This window comes from Trematomus bernacchii, unplaced genomic scaffold (assembly GCF_902827165.1).
Source record: "Trematomus bernacchii unplaced genomic scaffold, fTreBer1.1, whole genome shotgun sequence".
NCBI lineage: Eukaryota > Metazoa > Chordata > Actinopteri > Perciformes > Nototheniidae > Trematomus > Trematomus bernacchii.
The window spans coordinates 3,347,277-3,371,047 of NW_022987739.1; the positions used below are offsets into that span (position 1 = coordinate 3,347,277).

At 40.8% G+C, this 23,771-nt stretch overlaps 1 protein-coding gene across 1 annotated transcript in view; it reads right to left on the reverse strand.

Moving 5' to 3' along the window:
- The window catches only part of sema6bb (sema domain, transmembrane domain (TM), and cytoplasmic domain, (semaphorin) 6Bb), a 148,971-nt gene that overhangs the window by 20,090 nt on the left and 105,110 nt on the right, over positions 1-23,771 (reverse strand). The window contains exons 13-16 of the mRNA XM_034146661.1: positions 23,183-23,362; positions 18,875-19,015; positions 15,720-15,797; positions 11,383-11,441 (exon numbers count right to left, since the gene is read on the reverse strand). Coding sequence (XP_034002552.1) covers positions 11,383-11,441; positions 15,720-15,797; positions 18,875-19,015; positions 23,183-23,362 — 458 coding nt within the window. The remainder of the gene's footprint in view (positions 1-11,382; positions 11,442-15,719; positions 15,798-18,874; positions 19,016-23,182; positions 23,363-23,771) is intronic.

Genomic DNA, 23,771 nt, shown 5'->3' on the forward strand with positions numbered 1-23,771 from the left:
AAAAAGTTTGAAATGATCAAAAACAGTGTGGGTGCAGCAATGTGGCTTTTTTCTTTAAATATTATTATTTAATCTAGGAATCTATCTGTAATAATATTTACTTCAAAAATGTTATGTTTTTGAAGTACTTCAAATGTTATGCTAATTTGCATCTCTCATTTTTCTCTTGAATGTCAAAGCATTTTTCTGAACTTCAAGGTTGCTAGAGAACATCGTCTATAGACGGTTGACTGTGATCATTTGAAAATGCAGAATGAAAAAATAACTTTTGGATGTTTGGGGAAATAAAGTCTGGTTGAAAATGTATGAAATCAAGATGGTTCTCTTGAAAAATGTGGTGAAATTTAGGGTAGAAATCAGAAAAAAATGATGACTGTATGCTTTAAAGGTGGGGTAGGTAATTTTTGAGAAACCAGCTCGAGTGCGCTGGAATTAGAAAATACACAGCCGGAAAAAATCTGCCACTTCCTTACAGAGCCCCTCCTCCAACACACACAAACGCGCACATGACCAATGAGGGCACGAGATAAGTTTGTGCACAGATGGAAGGCTGACAGGCAGGTAGGCCATCCAGTTATTTTAGCCGGGTCGGCTCAGATGATTGGTCGTGCTTTTTACAGCGTCACGGCTTCCACAGATGACATTTTTATATGGATTTTTTGTCAAAGCACTTAAGATATTCATTGCTATCGGGATGTTAAGAGCATTCCATGGAATATAACAAAAAGTGTATCTCGAGCCGGTTTCTCAAACTTACCTACCCCACCTTTAAGTGTACAACCCTCCCAGAAAAAACTCCCTTCAACCTGTTGAAAGATGGCAACCTTGCACACACACATAAACACATCTATCATCGAGGACCTGTGGCTCTCTGGAGGGGGGGAGTTTTTGTTTCTCAAGGCTCTCTGTGAGGCTCCCGCTGTGCAGCAGGAGGACTCAGAGGAAGAAGTTAGATGAAAAGAGCAGAAGCCCATCAGGAGTCCTCGCACCTCGCAGAGCTTTTCCAGAGCATGAGGCGGCTATTCCTGTCTTCTTAGAGCTCGCTGAATACAATCTCTACACTGAAAACTGCACATACAGTATTTCACTTCCCTTTTTCCCTGCAATGCCCAAGTACACACACGTATAGATGTTCATATTTCATCAGCCCAGCCTCAGCATTCATAGAGGGGATCAGATCTGTTCTTCTAGCCTCTCAGAAGCTACTCGGGGTGGTAGAGATGTGCGAGTTAGTGCACAGAGTTGCGTCTCGGGAAGCTTCACACCACATTTCCTCTATCTCCACTATTCTCTGTATCCCTGCATCTCTCTCTTTCTGCTGTCTGGATTGCAGGAGTGACAGCAGAGGGATTTATGAGAGTAGAAAGGACATCTGTGGCGTCAAGTTTACAGAGCTCCGTCTGAAAGAGGAGCCCGCATCAAACAAAAATTGAACTACTGTGGCGAATGCTCCCCCGCCCCCTTCACTTCCTCTCCTTCTTTTTTGTTCCCCGACTGTTCCTTTATCTCAGTTGAGGTTCAAGCTACAGGGCAACACATTTATCATCAGCAGGCTTAAGACCTTGTGCTTTAACTAGCTGCCATGTAAATACAAAGGACTGTGTCGGCTTTATGGCCCCCCCACCATACCCCCTTAGGCCCCTTTCCAAACCGCCGCAATTAGAATTAGATCATTTGCCAACAAATTTTCTTTCCCGCACAAAGCTCCTCACAACTTTACAGAAAAGACAAAGTCGGCGCTGTGGTGATCGTCACCGACTCCAACGTGACGCCACAACAAGGAATCTCCATTCGCCTCATTGATGTTTCAGTGGCCCTCATTTACTGAGTGATTGCATCCCGCTGTTCCTCCAGTCAAAACACCGCCTTTCTTCTAGAAATATTTTCACAGCACCATAATTGCTTCCATCTGTAGCTACACTGTGGCAACACAAGCTCAGTGTCATTACGTCTGAGCAGGTTCACAGCTGAACGGGTGGCGAGTGTGTGCGTGCGAGTGTGAATGTCCCTATAAGCGTCTGCATGAACGTATTCGCTGGGAAGTCTACTTTTCGCAACGTGGTGGAAACAGAGATTTGAAGGAATGTGATGGAGCAAGACTTGTTTTTTGTAGCAAGACACACACATTTTCACACACATTGCCTCATACTCCTATTTGATGGCTGGTTTAACAGAGTTGACTTTCGCTGATGAGCTTTTCTTGTGCAAACACAATTTGACTCTTTCCCCTAAAAGGCCTGCAAACAGCAAAATTAAATGGGCTGCGGGGAGATGCATGGTCCCAACAAAATGATTTGAATGTAAGAATATCTTTCCTTTAGCGTTAGGAGACCCTTGTGGTGAATTAAAAGAGAGAAGTTGGAGGTTTGACAGAGCATTTAGCCCACGTTTACCCTGTAAGTGATCTGCCTGTCAGCGAAGGTCACGACCTGGAAAAACTGAAAGTCCGCCAATCGACACATTGCGGTAACCTGCCGTAAGTGGACCCGACAATCTATACCGTCTGTCGACGCCTGAACCAAATCAGTCATTACGCTGTTTACAGAAACAGTTTATATTACCTGACACACACACACACACACACACACACACACACACACACACACACACACACACACACACACACACACACACACACACACACACACACACACACACACACACACACACACACACACACACACACACACACACACACACACACACACACACACACACACACACACACACACACACACACACACACACACACACACACACACACACACACACACACACACACACACACACACACACACACACACACACACACACACACACACACACACACACACACACACACACGAGCAGTTCAGAGTTAGTTAGATTTCTGTCAGTAGGGTACGTTCTGCTCAAACATCATTACAACTGAAACCAGCACAAATCCAGCTGCAGTTTGTCACAGTGGCTGAGTTGTCCACTGTGAACAGCCCACTAATTTAGAGGGAACACAGTCGCTCACACACACAGGCAATAATGGCTTTATTTTCCCGCAGGCAGAATTGCTAGCTCACATTTTGTGGGTGTGTGTGTGATTAACTAATTTAGCAATTTTACAGACCAGAGACGTAATAGCAGTCCTGGCAGTAAAAAGTGAGAAATGGGTTAAGGCTGAAATGAATACTTTATTTGTAGGAGAACTCAAATGGAATACATGATGTCAGGGCTTTACTATTGGTCATTCACATCAGGTGTGTTGCTTAATGGTCATCAAAATTCACAGAAAGCGAATTAAATGTATACTGCAGACCAAATGTGTTTATTTATTACGTTTAATATGCCTCCACTGGCAAAGTATGTCCGTTTTTTGAAGTCTAATGCTAGGGTTGGTTTGTGATTTATCGTTATCAACTCTTCTGCTAAGCCAATCAAATCAATCGTGACATTAACCTTATATCAACAGCTTTGGAAATACGCCGGAAAAGAATACCAGGTTTTATTAAAAGAGATTGTACTGTCTATTAAGGTTGATGAAAGCTGTTTGCATGACCTGTTAAAAGACTGAGCCAATGGCTGATTGATATTTTTTGTTAAAAGGTTTGACCTGGATGACCGATTGCTCAAAATCCAGATGTAACAAACACATTGTTCAAGCCTCTGTATCGTGGCTGCATGTGTTTAATGCATCACATTAAAAGGAAAATAGTTTTGTACAGTTTGTCCTGAAAGCACTGAAACAATGCCTTGAAGATTTTCTTTTGATGTCAAACACGTCAAAGTAAAGAAGTGAAACTTGAGAAACACAAACCTGTTGGGATTTTCTGAGCAAAGCCTAATATACTGAAGGCTGAAAAGTGCTCTCTGTGCATGTGTTTGCAATGAAATGTGGTCTCAGAAGGTGAAAATGCACACTTTCATGCCAGAACAGCTGCATCACCTCACTCAGCACAGGTGTGTTTGTTCGACCTGCCGAACAACAACAAAGTTAGCTTGCTTAGCGCCTGAGAGAAAGTTGAGCCCACAGGGTAATAGACCCACACACACACACAGAGCCACACACTAACACACACACGCACATAATTGAACCCAGTTATTTCTCTGACCTCATCTCTTTCATCAAAGTGTCCCTCCCACAACACATCGTCTCAATAAGACTTTGTGCTTCCAAACTGTGCTTTGATCAGAGCGGGCTTAGAGGAGAGTCTCATACATACTAATATTTGCTGTGTGTGTGTGTTTCTCTGTGTCTGTGTGTGTGTGTGTGTGTGTGTTTGAGGGGTGATCTTTGTTTTCTAATAAATGCAAAGGGGGCCATGCATAACCACAAGGCAATACCCTTAGTTACACTCCGCTTCTTCACATAATTTCACTGAACTCCCGCTGTAGTCTTTTGACATTGCAGAAAATACATTTTTCAGCAGTGTTGTCATAATCATCGACTTTTCTGACAAAGAAATAACTGAAATACACAACAATTAGAGTAAGTAGATACAGGTGTGAAGTGAGGAGAAGGGCAGCAGTGTAGGATTATGGGAGGTGAGGCAGACGGTTTGCATCACCTTGACAGAGTTACAGCCTGGCCACGAGCCCACCGAGGCTGGTGGACAGCGCGGTGACTCAGGAGAAGTTGGTGGCACTATCGGCCCATTTGTCACACCGTCCCAGCCTAGCACCCATGAAAACAGCCTCTCTATCACTTCACTGCACCTCCCTACTCTCTCAACGCTTTCATCCACCCTCGTCTTTCCTCAGAGATTACCCCACCACCTCGCCTTGCTCTTCAGTTTCTTTCCTTATCCAGCCCTACAGTATGACTCTGCACTTCTGAACAGCTTCACACTTTCCATCCACAAAGTTTCCTCCTATGATCTCTCAATCTCTTTTTCACTCTGCTCTCTTCGCCTTGATCAGATTTAGCCCGGACTCCCCCTCCCCAATCCTCGCTCTTCTCAGTTCCTTTACCCCTGCAGAATCACCCTTGATATCTATTCGACTGCCATCAGACAGAGGAGAGATGGAAATCGATTCTCCCTCCAGCAGCCGCCCCTCTCCGGCTAAGGAGGAAGGGGAGGCAGTTAGCCGGGCTCTAAGTTAAGGCCGTCCATCCATCTCCCTTTGAGGACTGACGACAAGGCTGCTCTGAAATCAGTGTAGCACCGACTGGGCCTGGAGAGGGAGATGAAACATGGAGGAGAGGAGAGGAGCAAAGACTATGGCACCATAAACTACTTTTTCAGACGGGCTGCAAAGCAAAAAGCTAGCATAATTTCCTCTTATAAAAACCGAATATAACCAGCCTTACCTCAATGATCCAGTTCATATGAATTACTGTCAACTTCTTTCTCATTTACGTTTTATTTGGAAAGGTTTTCAGACACAACATAATTATGTTTGGACTTAAAACATAACTGGGAAGAAAAGAACAGATGCATTACATATCTACAGCTTTTCATGTTGGAGTGTCAACAGGAAGACACTATTTAAAGGGCCACATTTATGCTTATATTTGTATTTTTTATTAAGATATATTTAGAAAATACTCACTCAAAAACAGAGCCATTGAAAAAAATGCATTTATTTATTTACTGTAGGTGAATATTTGTTTACTGATTCTCAACTGTTTTGATTTTTAATCCTATGAAATAATGTCTATTTGGGACCACAGATTGTAAACATGTATGAGTGTAAGTTGTTTGACCAATAGGTAAAATATGAAGAAGGTAAAACTAACTTGTGAAAAAAGGGGAAATGAAGAGAGAGAAAAACAATTGTATGTAGAAGAGCAATATTTCTTTTATTTCTCTAACCAAAATGTTGTTTGAAAATCTAAGGATAGGAGGCCAGAAAGGGGACATTTTGTTTGAAATGCAGCTGCAGAAAACGACTTCTCTTCAGGGAAAAAAGTTCACAAAGCGAGGCTGGAAATGAGATAGCTGCATTTCCTCAAAGAGAGATAGATAGACCCGATCATATCTCACCTCCATCTGCTGGGTCAAGATACAGACGGGTGAAATGAGTCCAATATAGAGGAATATGAAATATTCAGCAACCAAATACCTTCTATCTATTTCACCAATCCAGGCCTCTGAAGAGATGTGTCGGTGTGTACATGAAGTGCAACACAATACATGTACAGCTCTGGAATTTCAAATAAAAAACAATATTGTCAATAAGGAAAGAAATGGAGGGTCACAAGCCATCAAAGAAAGGCGAGCAGCTTGATTTTTTTTGGAACAAGGTATGGCTTAAAATTAGCCAGAAGCAATGTAAAGTACTGATAACGAGGAGGGTTATTTCCCCTAATATTGATGTCTGATGTCTTCCTTTGTTAAACTTTGGTTATTTTTCAATTTAACTTGTTTACTTTGCATTATTCAAGGTCTAAAAACACTGCATCTTTGTTGTTATTTAGAGCAGTTCTACGAATAAGATTATCGAAATGACAATATTTAATGTTTACTTGAAATGGGAGAGAATTGCTGTGAGTAGTTTATAGAATAAAACCAAAAATGTACATTTTGCTGAAACCCTACTTATAAATAATACGAAATACAATAAAACTGTACAAAAAAAGATCATTTTGCAGTGCATGTGAAGAATGAGGCAAAAGAAGAGAAATGCACAGAGAAGATGCTGACAGACACGTTATAGAGAGACAGTTTTTAAAGGCAGTTTGTCATTACAGACTGAAGCTGCTTCTCTCTGTCTTCCTTTCACTGAAATTGTGTTTGCAGATGGCTGGAAGAATCTTGTCTTACAGGAAGACAAAGAAAGATCGACTGAGCGTTAACTAAGACCAGGAAACACTGATGAAATCATCAACATCCCAAACAATGAAAGTGTCAAATAAAAAAAGAGAAATGATGAACAGAAAGCCTGAGAGTTTATCACAAGATCTGAGACAAAGTGCTGTGTAAGTATTGGTGGTAGCCCTCAGATGGATCAGCTGAATCACATTCCTAACATGCCAACCCCAAAGCTCTCTGGTTCACCCAGTGACAACAGAGTTCAGCTTGAAGCATATTTCACGGCTGAAAGTGACGCAGGAGCAAACACCACTCAGAGCCCGGGAATTCCTCAAAGGCAGGAGCAGGAAACAGGACAGTTCATCTCTCTGACACGAGGGTCCAAGAGAGGCAGCCGTCAGACACTTTATCCTTTGTGTGACTGAGGCTTTTGATGTGTACAGATCTGAGAACAGAAGTGATATTCTTCATAACATCCTGTGTGGCCAGTTTAAAGGTCCCCTATTATACTGTTTTTCATCAATATATTATAGGTCTCAGATATATACAAAACATGTCTCTGAAGTGTTTAGCTCGAAATACCAAACAGATCATTGAAGCATCCCATAATCCCCTCTGTTTCAGCCCTGTTTCAAAAGTGCTGATTCTCTGTCTGTTACTTTAGATGAAAATAAGGAGCCACTCCCCACGCCCCTCTGAGAGAGATTTGGTTAAAAAGAACACAATGGTGCTCTAGGAGGAGATTCAGGGGATAAGGGGGGGGGGGAGGTTACCTTGGTTGGTGATTGGCTAATGGTTACACAAGCCAAAAAATCGTTATGACATCATAAAGTGGCCAAAATCTGATCAGCTCATTTTCAGACAGGTTTTTATATAAATGGATCAGGACAAAAAGAGAGAGAATCTTTTTTCCTGAAACTTTCAGAATCTCTTTACACAGAGGGGACACATGTTGATGTATAAGAGACATGAAAAAGTGGATTTTGCATAATAGGTGACCTTTAAAGGAGCACTGAACAGATTTTTTTTTCATTTACTAATCAAACATTATAGTTGAGTGTTTTCAACTATTACTAAGTTGCTTCATGGGAAATGTAGGTTACAGAGTTTTGGGGTTTGGCCTAAACTAGTTTGAGTAGATTTGATGTATCTCCAAGGCAAAAACAGAGATTAAAAAAGCAAACTGTTGAAGTTATTATTATAAAACATATTAAACAAAAGATTGTATATTCTTTTGTGATATAACTTAAGAAAACAATCATTTGTGACCAACTAACATTATTTTTATACACATAAGTCAGTTGGCAGAAGGACATTTCATTTGGCCAGTGTATGATCAAAGGGGGAATACAAAATAAGTCTTAGTGTCTCTTTGTATTTGACTTTTGTTATCTTTTGTTTTGTGACAAGTTAGTTGATGGAAATGTATGACACGCAATGTGCTGAAATAAATATAAGGTATTAAAAGGGGACATAGTGTATCAGGGCACCATAACGGAAATGGGCCATTTAAAAAACACATTAAAGCACTCACTGCGCTGGCTGCTAGTGTTTAATTTAAAACCAATTTGTAGAATAATTCAAATTGATTAAATGGTGAAAAACATGTTCCTGGAGTAGCTACCTATTTGCAAGCTTTGAAATAAGTTAACCCTGGCAGGATTTTGTGGGCTACCTCGCTCAGAACACATGAGACTCAACAAGCCTTTCAGATTCAGCTTCTCTTCCTCTATCTTTTCCAAGGTGCGCCTTATTTTTCTCGCAGGCCATACAGAGCATAGTAGGCTTATTTGGAGTTGGGCTTTAAAAGACACGTGCTAAAATGCAGCCTTTTAGAAAGAGGGAGAACACATGTAACTTTAGTATAAGAAAAATATGGGATTTTTTTGTGTTAAAACCGTGTTAAAATGTTCTGGTAGAAACCTATAATACAAGTATGAACCTGTACATGCATAACATGTTCACTCCGCTCTGCATCGGCCAAACGGCTCGCTGCACCCGCACTGCGAGGGGGACCCAAGTTCCCATCAGCAAAAACATGTCGGTTTGCTATCCTGGCTCCAACATGGTGGAATGAGCTCCCCATTGACATCAGGACAGCAGATAGCGTGCACATCTTCCGGCGCAGACTGAAAACTCATCTCTTTCGACTCCACTTCGAGCGATAGAAGCACTAACAAAGAATTGCTAACAAAGCACTTATATACTAATAAAGGACTGGCTTATCTAAAGCTAGTTGAGTAGCACTTGAAATGTTTTAGCTCTTTGAAACCTGATTCTGTTTTCTTCAAATTTGTATCTTGTTGGTCGAATGCACTTATTGTAAGTCGCTTTGGATAAAAGCGTCAGCTAAATGCAATGTAATGTTCTTTTAAGTGGGTAAGGTATTTTGCAGTGGCGAACCGTCAGGGCCTTCAAGGTATTCAGAGAATACCCTGGAACACTCAGATAAAACAAACAAAAAATCGATTTAATTATATAAATAAAATGTAATAAAATGTAATAAAATGTATATAAAATGAATAAATGAGAATCGTATCTGTGTTGTTGATCTGTAATATTACAGTGGTACGTTAATTTGTTTGTCCTTCTCGGACCATGCACTACGCATTTCAGTGGTTTTGTGTTAGAAAAGAAAGCAACCAATCAGATCTTGTTCTGGGTCTCTGGGTAGAATATCCTTCAACCAAGGTATTCTATATCCTTGATAGAATACCCTGGCCGTTGCACTGAATGAGAGCGTACCTTTGGATTGACAGTTTGATCAACCAATCATATATTGATTTGTAGCCAATGGGCGTATTCTTTCAGAGTTTCCCTCGGTTCCAGGGTCCTCTAGAACGCCCGGTAGTTAACTGGCTCGAGACAGAGGATCGATTCTAGATGAATGCGACGAAGCAATTCATGCCGTTTTATTGTTTTTAACGTTGAAATGGCAAGTGCAACAGGTGAAGATGAAGTTGTTGCGGAATTGTTGTGAGTACCCTTTTCAAGATGACAATTCAGTGAAAAGACGGACATTATAACGCCAGGGGGCGGCGGCGGCGGGGGGTGTGTGTCTACAGAAGGTCGAGTTGTGATAGACACGGTTCGCCACTGGTATTTTGAACTAAGTGTTTCAGACAATGCCACAACACTATTGTTCAATATTCCACCTGAGAAAAATGTACAAGGCACATGCATTAAGTAATACAATTCAGAAAATCAAGAGAAAGGCCAGAGTACAGGTGAATACATACTTTCATTCGCCAAGGATTCAAAGTCAGGACATTTCAGCTGCTTCGATTTGACCATTTTCTACATCTCTAGCTCTCAAAACCCCTAACTTATGGCAACAACATTCAGAAATAGAAATAGAAAAAGCATTAAATTGCTGTAGCACTCCAATTAGGCTGGAGTGAATCATTCAGCCTATTCAGAAAAATAAGTGCTGTGGTGATTCACAGTGTGCGGAGCGTGGAGAGTTCTTCTTCACCTGGAGTTTCAGCGTCATTACCTTCTCTGACCTCACAGATGTGGCACAAGAGGTAAATATATAACAAGTACACGAAGAGGGGATAATGCTAAAGCTTAAAACACACTCCATTAGCACTGAGCAAGAGTAATCATGTTCATCTCCCTCCCTCTGGTTTGGTACAGAAGTAATGATCGTAGAAGTTGTATTTATAATTACCGGCTTCCTGCACAACATCAGTACCCCATTTGGATTTTGGAGAGGAAATATCTCTTACACTTTATGGTATTGAACAAACACTAATGTGCAGGAATCCTAAAGCAGGATCTGTTTTAAATAAAATTACAGCTTTGGAGGATCGTGGGTTTCCTTTTGGGAGCAGGACCAAGAGCTTAGTGAAAGATTCCCCCCACATGTTCTATAAGTAGCTACACATGTGCTCAATGAAGACATGCATCAGTTATAGGTGCTGCCCCCCCTGTGGTTAAGGGCGGTCAGAAGACGTGAAGTGAGAGCGCAGCATCAAACAGAGCGCCCATCTGAAACCGGATTATGCAATATTTATCTGTTCTCTTCTCAGGGAGCACGGCACATGAACTCGGGGAACTTTCAGAAGCAAAGGATTAATTTGCACGCATTGGAATTAGCGCTCAGATCAAAGAGAGTGAGGTGTCATGGGAGTATCCAACCTCCCCTGTATCTAGAATAGAGATTTCACTTCGACGTGTACCACTTCTATTTTCATAATTATACGGAGAGAGAGAGAGAGAAAAAAGAGGGAAACATCAAGGGGGGATAGCTGGAGTGGGATTTAATTAACCACCATGTATATGCAACACAAGTCTAGCAGACCAAAGCAAAGATAGTACACAAGGAAGGACAGAGTAAACAGCGAGCAGAACAAAGTTAGCTAAAACATACACAGAGATTTTCTCTCCAGCTCGGAGACTAAACCAGACTAGCCGACTTTATTCATATTACTCTGGGGGAAATACAGATTGTGAATTGGGAGTGTGTTTATTTGCAGATTTCCTCTTTATAAACTGAAACGGCTGCATCGCTTTTTACCCTGAAGGTACACCATTATGTAAGGATCCAGGCAAGGACAAGAGAGCCATTAGCTTTAACACTTGTGGGTAAAACACACACACACACACACACACATAAAACACACACAGACAGACTGAGAGTCATTCCTCTTACCGTCACAGTCACCCAAGTGGGCCACGTTTCCCTGTTCAACATCTTGCTCGAACGGCAGTCTGCAGAGGAGAAGAGACACGGCCATTAATCAGAGGAGCCAGCAGCACAGATCCTCTCTGATAGAGGAAAACCATCTCAATGTTACAGCAGAGGACACGTTACAAGGCAGCGTGTATCCCTGCAAGCTGCTTCAACACTTTGATTGTGTAAGGCTTTGTTTTTATCATGGAAAAAAACCTTCATTAATACAGCAAAAGAACCCAGGAGGCCCCATGCAATAATCACCATTATAATTCAAAGATTACCACTTATGCCTGAAGGGGCATTAATTAAGCAGATTGAATTACAAATATTTCTAGGTCAGCATAATCGTCTTAACGTTGAATGTTTGTGGCGTAAATATAAAATCCACATCTTTAAGAATTAAGGAGTTAGAGTGTGAAAATCTGCATTATTCATTCATATGGAGGTGGTTAAAATGATATCATAAGATCATCATATAAGGTGTAAGGAAATTCATATATAGCTCGGTGGAAAAGTTACGAAAGTGAATCTCAAACTTTACTCATAACTTACACGTCTACAGAAATATCAAAACACATTTCTACAACTCAGTACTCTTGATTTAAAACTCATTTCCCATTCTGGCAACAGGGGAGCGTGGAAAACTCAAAGGAGAAAAACATATGATGAGGTGAGGAAGCCGAGAGGAAATGAGAACAGCACAGAGTCCAGGTGCTCCCAAAGAAAAACACAACTGCTGTTAATCATGGCTCATATCAGGGAAAACAGCTCGAAGTAACAGGCCTTGGTCAATGTGTGTGTGTGTGTGTGTGTGTGTGTGCGTGTGTGTGTGCGTGTGTGTGTGTGTGTGTGTGTGTGTGTGTAGGTGTGTGTGTGTGTGTGTGTGTGAACTGAGGGGGATTGAGTGGAAATACCTTTAACTAATTGATACAACACACACCACACTGCATATGCTATAATCATCAATACATAATGTAGCACACTTTACAACTCATTTGTACCTAAACCAGAGACACACTGGGTTTTTTATCTGATCTCACACACACACACACACACACACACACACACATATATTTAACTATATTCTAACCTTAAACTTTGCACATATTTTTCCAAAATAAAGTCACACAGACGTGCAGAGCAGTCTGCCCATAACTGATTAGAGTTCAGCCGGTGCTCTCTGGTATGCGAGGTTAAGGAGATAGAAAGTCAGAGACACTGCTGATACAGACTGTTATGACTAGGACTTATGGAGCCATTGAACTGACTCATCTTTGGATAAAGAAGTTCATCCTGCTCTTTTCCAGGATTAAAAGAGTCAGGGAACGACTTCAGAATAGATGGATGCTTACAATGTGACTGCTTACATGTATTCAGTTGTGTTGCTCATGTTCTGTTTCTCTTGGCTAAACTTTTTAATGTAAACCTTTTAGTAGCATGAGATCTAGTTTCTTGTCATTGCTCCAAAATGAACCAACAAAATAAGAAATCTGCCATCCAGGACCTCCCAAAGGTCACAAATAAAGCACTTTATATCTTATTTGTCTTATCCACACACACAAGAAAATACATCTTACTATTAATTCATGTTGATATCAAGGCATATTTTTTAGAATGACAAATATATAAGTTGACCTAGAGTATACATAATGACCAAACACTTCAGACTTGTTTAAATAAAGATCCATCAGTGAGAATTTGACAGCAGGTGACTTTATGCAAGCGTATTTAAGTAACATTTAGATAAATAGGAGCTTATTTAAAGTTACATGGCTACAAAGAATATTTTGAATGCTGGCCAACATCTTCTTCTTTTTGCTGATAAAAGGCATTATAATACAATATATTGTGGTTAATATGGATGGATTCCACAATGTTTGCTTGATCACTTGTGGTAATGCGTCCAAACCCCAAACAGCACTTTGTATTGAATAGGAAAGTCTTTACAGAGAAGTAAATAACCATTTAAAGATCTACATGGCTCCACTAATAGCTCCGTTACACTGAATCACTATCTGGCCTACGAACAACATTTGCACAAAAAGCTCTTTGGAGGAGTGACGGAGCAGGAGTCAGTGTTGTAATTAGCTAAAGGCTCGGGCAGCAGCGCGGCCAACGTCCACGCTTTTAATGCCTCGAAATCACCGTGACAAATGAGTGCAAGTGCAGCGAGGACCAGCAGCAGCAGGTTGTCACCCTAATAAAGAAAAATGTTTTGTTTTGCAGTTGGCTGACTCTCACGCACTGTTGGTCATTACTTTGAATACATTTGATTGGCCCGTTGGTCTCTGTGTGCGTGCAAGGTTGTTTTATTGTTTTGTTTTTGACAGTGCTTTTTATATCCGGCACATTCTTCTACATGTAGGTACATTGGTTGTATATTTTAAGACTTAATAATAAAAGGGAGATTGATAGAGACCATATGTGTGTTTACAACAATGATTCCCGGTACTTGTAACCCAGGGGGGGTATTTCTCCTTTTAGGTATGTTTAAAGATCGTGGCTCAGCACATGGAATAGAAAATAATAATTAGATGACCTAAATACTGATTGTATATGACGCCCAAACTTCACATGTTCAACTGATTGTTATACAGATCAAAACACACTGAAACATACCCATTCCTATACAGAAAAATGTGCTTATTGTAGTCAGGAAGCCACTAAAAGTGTTCATTTTATACATAACAACTACATATTTTAAATTTGTATTTGGAATTTCTAGCCTACAGTTTACAGTAATTAAAAAGGTGTTTGAAACCACTGTATTGAGTTTTGAAACTAAACAAGTTGGTTCATGCCTTTAGACTCATGTAACACATTTCAACAAGATGGTAATTAGCATGAAAAAAAAAATATAGCGATCAATTTGACAGGATTGTTTTGTTTCAATATTTTCACTGGCAGAAACAAAAACAGGTGAGAATTGTTTTGTCTCACCTTGTTTAGCAGTACGATCACGACACTCTGGGACAATAAGAAACTCATTCGCAGAACAATAAAACCAAACATAAAACCATGTCGCAATAAAACTCCCACAACAACTGTTTGTATACACAATACAAAACTTCCTTCCCTCGGAAACTTACCAAATTACAACCTAATGTCAAATAACATCCCCTGCTAAACTCTCCTCTGGCGTCAGTTTGCAATGAGAGGTTGCATTAGTCCACAAGGAGGAAAACCACAGTAACTCAATGCACAATCGATTGCCGACTTGACTGCCCTTGGAAAATCAAATCAAGACCGACACAGAGGCCTTTAATATTATGAGCAGGTAGCCCTGGGTGGTCTAAAGGCCCGTGTTGTCTGTTCTGCTGGCACTACACCTGTGTTCAGAGGGCCTAATTCAATAAGAGCCCTGACTAAACAGAGATTTGATTTCACAGGAGGGAGGCCGCTAGGAAGACCGCTGAGTTTCAGTAGCAGGAGGAAAGGTCACACCGACATACACACACACACTGATATTCACACATATCTTCACAGCACACTGTCTGAAAACATCTGCAAAACATGGACAGAGTTACGCAAGAGAAACAAACACAGAGCTCTCCTCTCCGTCACACACCTACCCAGTGTTTACGACCAGCGCTTGATAACACACAAAGTGAAAAAACATTGCATTGTTTAAACACAGCTGCAGACATCTTGAATCAATAATGTAGACAGTGTGCGGACTGGTTGACAGGCAACTTAGAGAGAGCAGATGTTACTCAGAGGCTCAAGTAACCGCAGATAGAACCAAGGACTTCTTGACTAGATAAAAAAAATATATATATGGGACATGTCTAAGGATGGTCTGCTGGGTGTGCTGTCGGGAAAAGAACCTTGAGAGGAATGATAACATGGAAATGAATCAAATCCAAACAAAACAAAACAACAATAAATTGGAACAAGAAGAGGAAACAGGGAAAGGTGATAAAACCAAACTACAGACAGACTGAAAGGGGCCCTATTATGCCTTTTGGGGTTTTCCCTTTTCCTGTGGTGTGTTATATAGGTTTTTGTGCATGTAAATGGCCTGCAAAGGCTACAATCCCAAAGTTCCCTCCAGAGGGAGTTTCTCTCCCACACTTAAACATTAGACAGTAGAGGCACAAGATACACATATGAACCTGAAGATGAGCATAATAGGGCCCCTTTAAAGAAAAACTCAAATGGACCAGGTGACACTATATTGATGCAGGATGTAGTGTGTGTGTGTGTGTGTGTGTGTGTGTGTGTGTGTGTGTGTGTGTGTGTGTGTGTGTGTGTGTGTGTGTGTGTGTGTGTTTTCTCAAAGTGATGTCGACACTATTGGAGAGATGTCATACCGTGTTCCAGGCCTGAGGAAAGAGCAGGTGCTTCCTCGGGTCCAGCCACAGTAAGGATCTCTCGAGGCGATACAGTTCCTGCAGAGACAAGAAAAATCCCTTGAAAATCAATCTCCTTTTCACTTTAACATTTCCTTTAGCTTAAATGTTGAATTCTTGACCACGACATACTATACAGGGGCTCTCCTCCAATTTCACTCATGAAGTGCTGGGCTGAAACTAACGTATTACTTTCATTATTGATTAATTTAGGGATTAAATCATACTGTGTTATATTGATTTTCTTCTTCCAAGAAACCTTTTCATTTTCATTAATTCCCAATCTCTTCAGGCTTGAAACTTTGATGATGTTATTCATCACAGTGAATATCTTTTCCTAATAAACTTTAATATCGAGCAGGGTGGAAATGCCGTTGAGGGAAAAAATCTGGCTTTATTTCAAGTGCTTTTTATGAATTACTTCAAGCCATTTATGAATAAAGGGTAAAAAGAGACATTGCAGATACAGATGCAGATTAACGTTTCTGAATAAGCTTATAAGTGGTAAAAAGTATGTTTATGTTATTCAAACATTCATAGCTTTGAAAGCTCTCTGTAAAAGAAACATTTTATTAATGCAAAAACAGTTTCACAAGCTCCATGTTGCTTGCGTTTTGATTCTCATACAGCATCGTTCATGAATGTGATTTATTAAATGTTCAGTTTCATCTCTTAAACATCAGATGTTAGGATGCCCTTGACAGCAGCAATCAGGTCAAACTGAAGTCCCTGTAAGTTCATTTTTATACTGCACTGGTGTCATGAATATACATTACTGTATGCCTGAAAGGGAATCAAATATCTGTCGTTTATTTTCAAAAGTGGATGTCAGAGATGTCAAGCAGCATAAAAGGGATTAATTGTAGTTGACCGGTAATGTTTTAAACCTCTGACATAGTCCTTTAAAGGCCGATTGCTTGTGGTTAACTGCACAACATGACTTTTTAATGACGGGTCTGCGCGCCGGGTTAAACGAGGTTTAAATGTCAATCTGCAACTGAAAGCAGACTGTAAAATGTTGAATTATTAACGATTAGTGTGGAAATAAATGTAGTATGAAAGGAAACACTCACAAATACTCTTCGAAAACCTGAAGCTGCCGAAGCGTGACTAAGAATTCTCGAACACACACACATACACAACCTTAACTCTCAGTCTCTCATCTAAACACAAACACTCACAGACTAAACGCACCTCAGAAGCATGTGAGCAGTTCTTAATGTGCTCTGGATTACACGCTTGTGTGACTCTATGGGCTCAGTGAACACACTGCACGCTTGACGTACTGCTGTGTGTGTGTGTGTGTGTGTGTGTGTGTGTGTGTGTCAGTGGACGCTAACGGGCCACAGGCATGGAGACTACAGTAGGTAAATGTGCCAGTGAGAGTGTGTGCAGGTGAAAATATAATTACTTAATATATATGTATTTTAATGTTTAATTATGTAGGATTAGCGGACTCAGGGTACTGCTGCCCCTTCAGTTTAAGTTAAACACATTCACAATGGCAAAATGCCAGAATAAAAACTAATCTGGAGTTTCTAATAATCCTATAACGGCTAGATAAAGTAATGAAATATAATCTCTCTTTTATATTAAAGAAAGCGTATTAAAGATGATCACTTCTGGTTATGCCTTATACTTGACTAAAACTGATGATGTATTAATGTCCGATGCTTCTATGTTTCATCAAAACAGCAGTTTCAAACAAAAACGAAATGAGACTGATAAACTCCATCGCGCCGAACATTAGCCGCCTTTAGCTTAGCGGTGGTTGTGCAGCCATCCGTGATACTTCTGGCGATTGCATTAACGCTTTCAAATCATAAAGATGTGTTAATATGTAGAGAAGTTGGGAAAATCCAATAGAAATATCCCTTTGCTATTATAACTACTCGGCCTACAAAAGATGTCCTCGCTGCACCACTCCATACACCATCATACACTCACTCAGTTACATCACAATTATATCATTAATGTTAATCTAAAAACAATAATCATGATTGCATCGAGGCTTTACAAGGCTTTATCTTATACAATGCTATAAAATAGAAACCAACATCAAGCTCCCAGACATACTCTTACTCAGGGCCGTCCCTGGCCAACATGAGGCCCCACGCAAAGTTATATGATGAGGCCCTCTGTTTCGCGAGCGTCGACGGGGGGGGGGGGAGGAGTGGAGCCTCGCAGTGGCGAAACCGAAACCACACTAATTGCGCCGCATTTTCGGCTCAGATGAGGCACCCTCCGCAAGGTGAGGCCCCACGCAGTCTGCATGATCGGCCTGTAGGGAGGGACGGCCCTGCTCTTACTGTACGTCCCATAATAAACTCCAGAGATGGTTTGACCCTTTTTAATAGACCCCTCTCCTCTGACTGTGTTAGACGTAGAGTGGGGGATCTAACCGTAAGCCTGTGTCACTACAGAATATAAGATCCTCGCTGTGGTATTCACCGTTGGGACTTTACATGACATTACACTTACTCTGCTGAAGTGAGGATGTACCATCTCTATATGACACATCAAGTAACCTGGGGCCATTCCCCTGATCATATCGTACATCTGCTATTCTCTGATGACGTTAAGCCTACCTTAAACTCCAGGGTTCCTTATCATGCTATTTTGCACGACATGCCTTCTGCTTTTCAGCTTTTGCACAAAGCAGGGCGAGCATGCATTTTTAAAGTGACACTGGATTGAAGCTTCGATATTATGTATTATGCTGTCAGTTGCCTACTTTTATTATTATCTTTTAAAATCATAGTTCATCTATGATAAAGATAAGATTACAAGCCCAGGTAAAATCGAATCTTTTTATTTAATAGTGAGGTATTACACTTATGGCTTTTATTAGATTTCCTCCCAATTTACAGGAGCATTTTATTGCAGCAGTTAACAGATTATCACTTTGCTCAAGGGCACAGTGACAGTTGTTATTAGGTTTTGGTATGGAGGGAAATTGAGGTCAGCAGCAACCCTTCAGCTGGCCGAGGTGCAGAGTGTCAGGCTCAAGGACACTTGTCAAGGCCAGATGGTTATTAAATGGTCACCTAACTTCTTATTAAGCCCCCTTGCTACCCTTTCTGCTCCTGGACGGACAGTGCAGGGTTCAGACTTACTTCATGCATCGGGAGTAGAGCTGGCATCGAGCCAGCGGCACTCTGACCAAACAGGAGGGGAAGGCGAGCAGCAGAGTGTGGCTTGGCCGGTCCAGAGTGAGAGAGAGAAGCTGCCTGTTCTGCACAGAGTCCTCAGCACACCTGCAAGACAAGGGACGTTTATTATACATGGCACATTTCAACACTAATTCAAATGGCTTTCCACAAAACATTTAAAGCATTAAAGGTCCCCTATTATACGGTTTTTCATCAATATATTATAGGTCTCAGATATATACAAAACTCTGAAGTGTTTGGCTCGAAATACCCAACAGATCATTGCAGCATCCCATAATCCCCTCTGTTTCAGCCCTGTTTCAAAAGTGCTGATTCTCTGTCTGTTACTTTAGATGAAAATAAGGAGCCCCTCCCCACGCCCCTCTGAGAGATATTTGGTTAAAAAGAACACAATGGTGCTCTAGGAGGAGATTCAGGTGATAAGGTGGGGGGGGGGTTACCTTGGTTGGTGATTGGCTAATGGTTACACAAGCCAAAAAATCGTTATGACATCATAAAGTGGCCAAAATCTGATCAGCTCATTTTCAGACAGGTTTTTATATAAATGGATCAGGACAAAAAGAGAGAGAATCTTTTTTCATGTTGATGTAGAAAAGACATGAAAAGCTGGATTTTGCACAATAGGTGACCTTTCAAAGCATTACGCATTTGTCAACAGCTTTAAAATCAAAATCTGCTCAAAGATTGTTGGTCAACCCTGTCAGAGACTTTATGACTTAGCATACCATAATAACCTAGTGAGGCAACAACATCATCTCGGACCCAAACCATGTTCTGAACAGCGAATATGAACTATGACATTTCAGACTTGATCTGACCATTAAAGTATTATTGTATCATATTTGTATTAAGGTACAGTGCAACAGAAGCACACTATGAAATGACATTGAAGTACATTTAAAAAGGATGCAGTATATTTCTATTTAAATTAAAGTGTCCCAGTGGCTTAAAGGACTTTTATTGCACCTTCTTCCTTCAACTTCTTATATTTGTATACATATTTATTTAGTTTACTCTACAATAGTGCAACTGTCACAACACCTAGTTTCCCCCTGGATGAATATTCTGATTCTGAACATTAAAAAGCCAAGAGGATACAAATTGAAATAAGCTATAATAGAATAAGACAGGTTATAAAACACAAGAACAAAAGTTACAGTGCAGTGTAAGGTATGAATAGTTACTTAATGAAATGCAGAGGTAGAAAGTATAGTCTTCAGCCTGGATTTAAATGAGTTGCAGCAGTCGTGCGGTTTTCTTGGAGTTTGTTCCAGAAATATGGAGCGTAATAACTGAACGCTGCTTTTCCATGTTTCGTTTTTACTTACAGACAGTAAACCCGTCCCAGATGACCTGAGTGATCTAGATGGATCATAATCTAGCAGAAGATCAGAAATGTGTTATGGCCTTTAACCATTCGGTGCTTTATAAACGGTAGTATTTACTTTGAAAGAGAGCAAGCCAGTGTAAAGACCTCTAAACTGGAGTGATTTGATCTTTGTGTTAGTTAGGAGAACACACACAATACTCATTAGGTCATTTCAATTACACGACCGAGACTTCATTAGACCTCTGACCTCACTCAGCATAACCGCAGTAAAAAAAAACTCCTTGTGACTCAATGTGAAACAACCAAACGTAAACAGCTCTATAAATAAAAGCTATAATAAAACTGGAAGAGATAAATAATGTAGCCAGATGTTACGGTGTCAATCCAGAGGTTTAGGGGTTTGAGAGGTTGGCCGGCCATCCAAAAACAGCCGCCAGCAGCTGAATCGCTCCTAATTGGCACTTAGAGCTACGATAGAAAGCACCGACCTGCCTCCATACAGCAGATTTATACATTTTTATACACAAGTGCGCTCCTGCACCGGTTGGTTGTATCTGGATGGTTTATGGTAATAACATTGCGGTGGACCAACAGTCATTAAGATGAATCTATCATCCTGTTTAGGCCAAGCTCTGAGTCATTCTTCAGAGCCAATATCACAAAAAAAGCAGAGAAAAGGAGGGGGACAGATGTAGGGAGAGGGAAAAAATCGAATAAATAACTGAAAAATGCAGGAGAGGGAAAGAAACACATATTAGAGACTTATGAAAAGAAAATATGGGAGACAGAACCTAGATCAGATACAGGGAGGAAATAGGAGAAGATATAGGGTCTATTAGCGCTGCATTTCTCTCATTTCCTGCTTTATTATGGCAACACAAAGAAATTATTTCTCTCTGTGTTGGCTTCCTCAAAGATGACTGTGTTAGCGGCCCTGTTCCTGTGTACCCTGGGGTTTATTAGAAGGCAAAAGGCATCTCATTGTCTGTGTTTGGAAGGGGAGGAGGTTGGTAGCCTGGCCTGGAGCATAAAAAAGAAAAAAAAAGACCCTGAAGTGGCCGTGCTCTGGCTCCTGATTAGCTGGGAGCCTGCTGTGATCGTCGGACTGTCACTGACCTCCTGGTGGACTCATCAAATTATCCATCACACAGTGACTCCAGTCCACAGCAGCTCATTCATCACACAGTCTGCTCAGGCCATCACTATTCCTCATTTTGTGAAGCAGAAGCTAATAAGCTGAGGCACAAATTGGTGAGCATACATTGGGAGTGTTTGGAGAAGAAGGTTGATTAATAAACAAAAACCGCACAAGCACTACACGTTTCCAGATAGTTGGTTTTGAGAAATAACCGTCTTTGTTCCCCTATTGCAGAATATAATGGTATATACATCACAAGCACAATTACCTCAACAGGAAGCTAGTGTTTAGCATCATGTTCTCTCTTGTTTAAATGCCTCTAATTAGCCTTGGTGAGAGATAATCACCAGGCAAATCTGCCTGCATCTGTGTGACAATCTCACCCCCGCCCTGCGGCCATCCACCATGTGGAGCGCTACCTCTCAACGGAGAACAAAAGCAAAAATGAAAGATTGAAAAGGCATTGTACCCGGTGTTCATTTAAGCAATAGCTCAGGACAGGCCGTGGTATATGGCCATTATATCACAGTTAAGGGGCGTGGTTCGGCCCGACGCGAACCTGACTTGTTGTGAAAAGTAACTACAATTCTACCCGTGATATACGCTCATTATATCACGGCTAAGAACCAATCAGATTGCTTGATTTGACTTGTCCGTTTTATAATACGTAGTGACGGGTATCCAATGAAACCCAAAAGCCTCATGTAAAATGCTAATTAAGAAAGGACACGGAGCCGACTCCAATCTTTTGTCAGGATCCAGATATTAAATGTGATTCAGCTTCAGACTACAGATAAGAGGTCATCCTCCTGACATTTTGTAATTTTTGGTCACGATTAAGGATAATGTGATTTTATCATCACTTCATTACTTTCTGATTTTACCCCTAATGCTATTATACAACATGTCTCTAGCTCATTAGGAGATGTGCAGATTTCCTGATAATGAATTGCAGCCTCGAATCCTGATTTCTCTTCTGTTTGCCCTATTTGTATTCTCTGCATGGGGGTGCATGGTCTCAGCTTCTGCACAAATGATGTGTACCTCTCAGAGAATAGGTGAGCCTTTCTGCATAATTCAGGACACGTCATGTTTCTCTTATTTTTCCCTTGCGACTTTTTTTATAGGCGTATCCCCCCCACCACGTTATGTATACATCAACCCCAGATGTCATGTAACCCCTCCCTCTCATCCGCTGCTGTATGTCTCAAGCTATTTTACATAAAGCTCTCTATCTTCACAGGCTTGTACCGTAAATATATAGTGTATCAGTTTTTGAAATACGCTTCCTTGCTGAGAGTGAGATGAGAAGATTGACACCCTCATATCTGTATAGTTAATATAAAATGAATAAATGCGTTAATAGAAACAGAAAAAATCAGCTTACCTGGCTCTGATATAAAAAAGATATATCACAGACTCTAAAAATAATTAATTAACACATCATGCAACAGCCTCACGGTGACAACAAAACCATAGGAAGTTACTGGGAAAAAGAAACTCTGAACATAACACCTGTAAAACTAAAATGTAAGGTTTTCACATCTCGGTTTTCGAACAGATTAAACAAACTAGACAGGTTATAATGTGTTAATTGGGGAGTTTTATAGGTGCTGGTACAGAGAAGAAGTTCACAATGCTTCCAGTAGGCTAAGATAATCGTCTGCTAGCTGTAACTTTGTTCATCACCTACAGACATCGACCTTCTCATCTCACTTAGAAAACAGCCAGTTACCATATTTCTTATGATTGTACCACATTTTCTGTTAAATGTCTGTCTTACTTATCAGGGTTGTATCCCTCCAGCTCCTCCAGGAAGATGTTGCTGTTGGTGACGCTGTTGTCCTGGTTGGGCATGATGAGGAACTTGAGGATGTTCCCTCTGCTCGACCCGAGGAAGAGGACGGTCCGGTTCCTGTGAGGCCCGGCTTCTGTATCCACCACGATCTTATTCAGCTGGTACCTGGAGAGATTTTAAAGCATTTCCATTCCATTTAGAGCTGCGTGACTCATTTGGGACATTTTCTTCTTTAAAAGATAAAAGCAACGGTGAAGCAACTCCCAGCGGCAAATGTATGATTTAAGTGCATTACAGCTGATTGGTTTACTGTAGGTGTAAAAGAAGCTTTTAAATCATAATATTTTTCTCTCGAGTCACTGCAAAATGAAGTGAATTCCATAGAGACGCAATCACATTTGCATAATAAACTAATTATGGCAGACGTTCAGCCATTAATAATATCAGTCAAGTAAATGGGTCTGTGTAGCAACAATAGCAGAGTGTGGCTGAACTACACACCGTCCTGTGTGAGTCAATAGACAAGAATAGAGGCCATGTTGTGGCAGCTGTTTAATATTCCTCATACATCGAG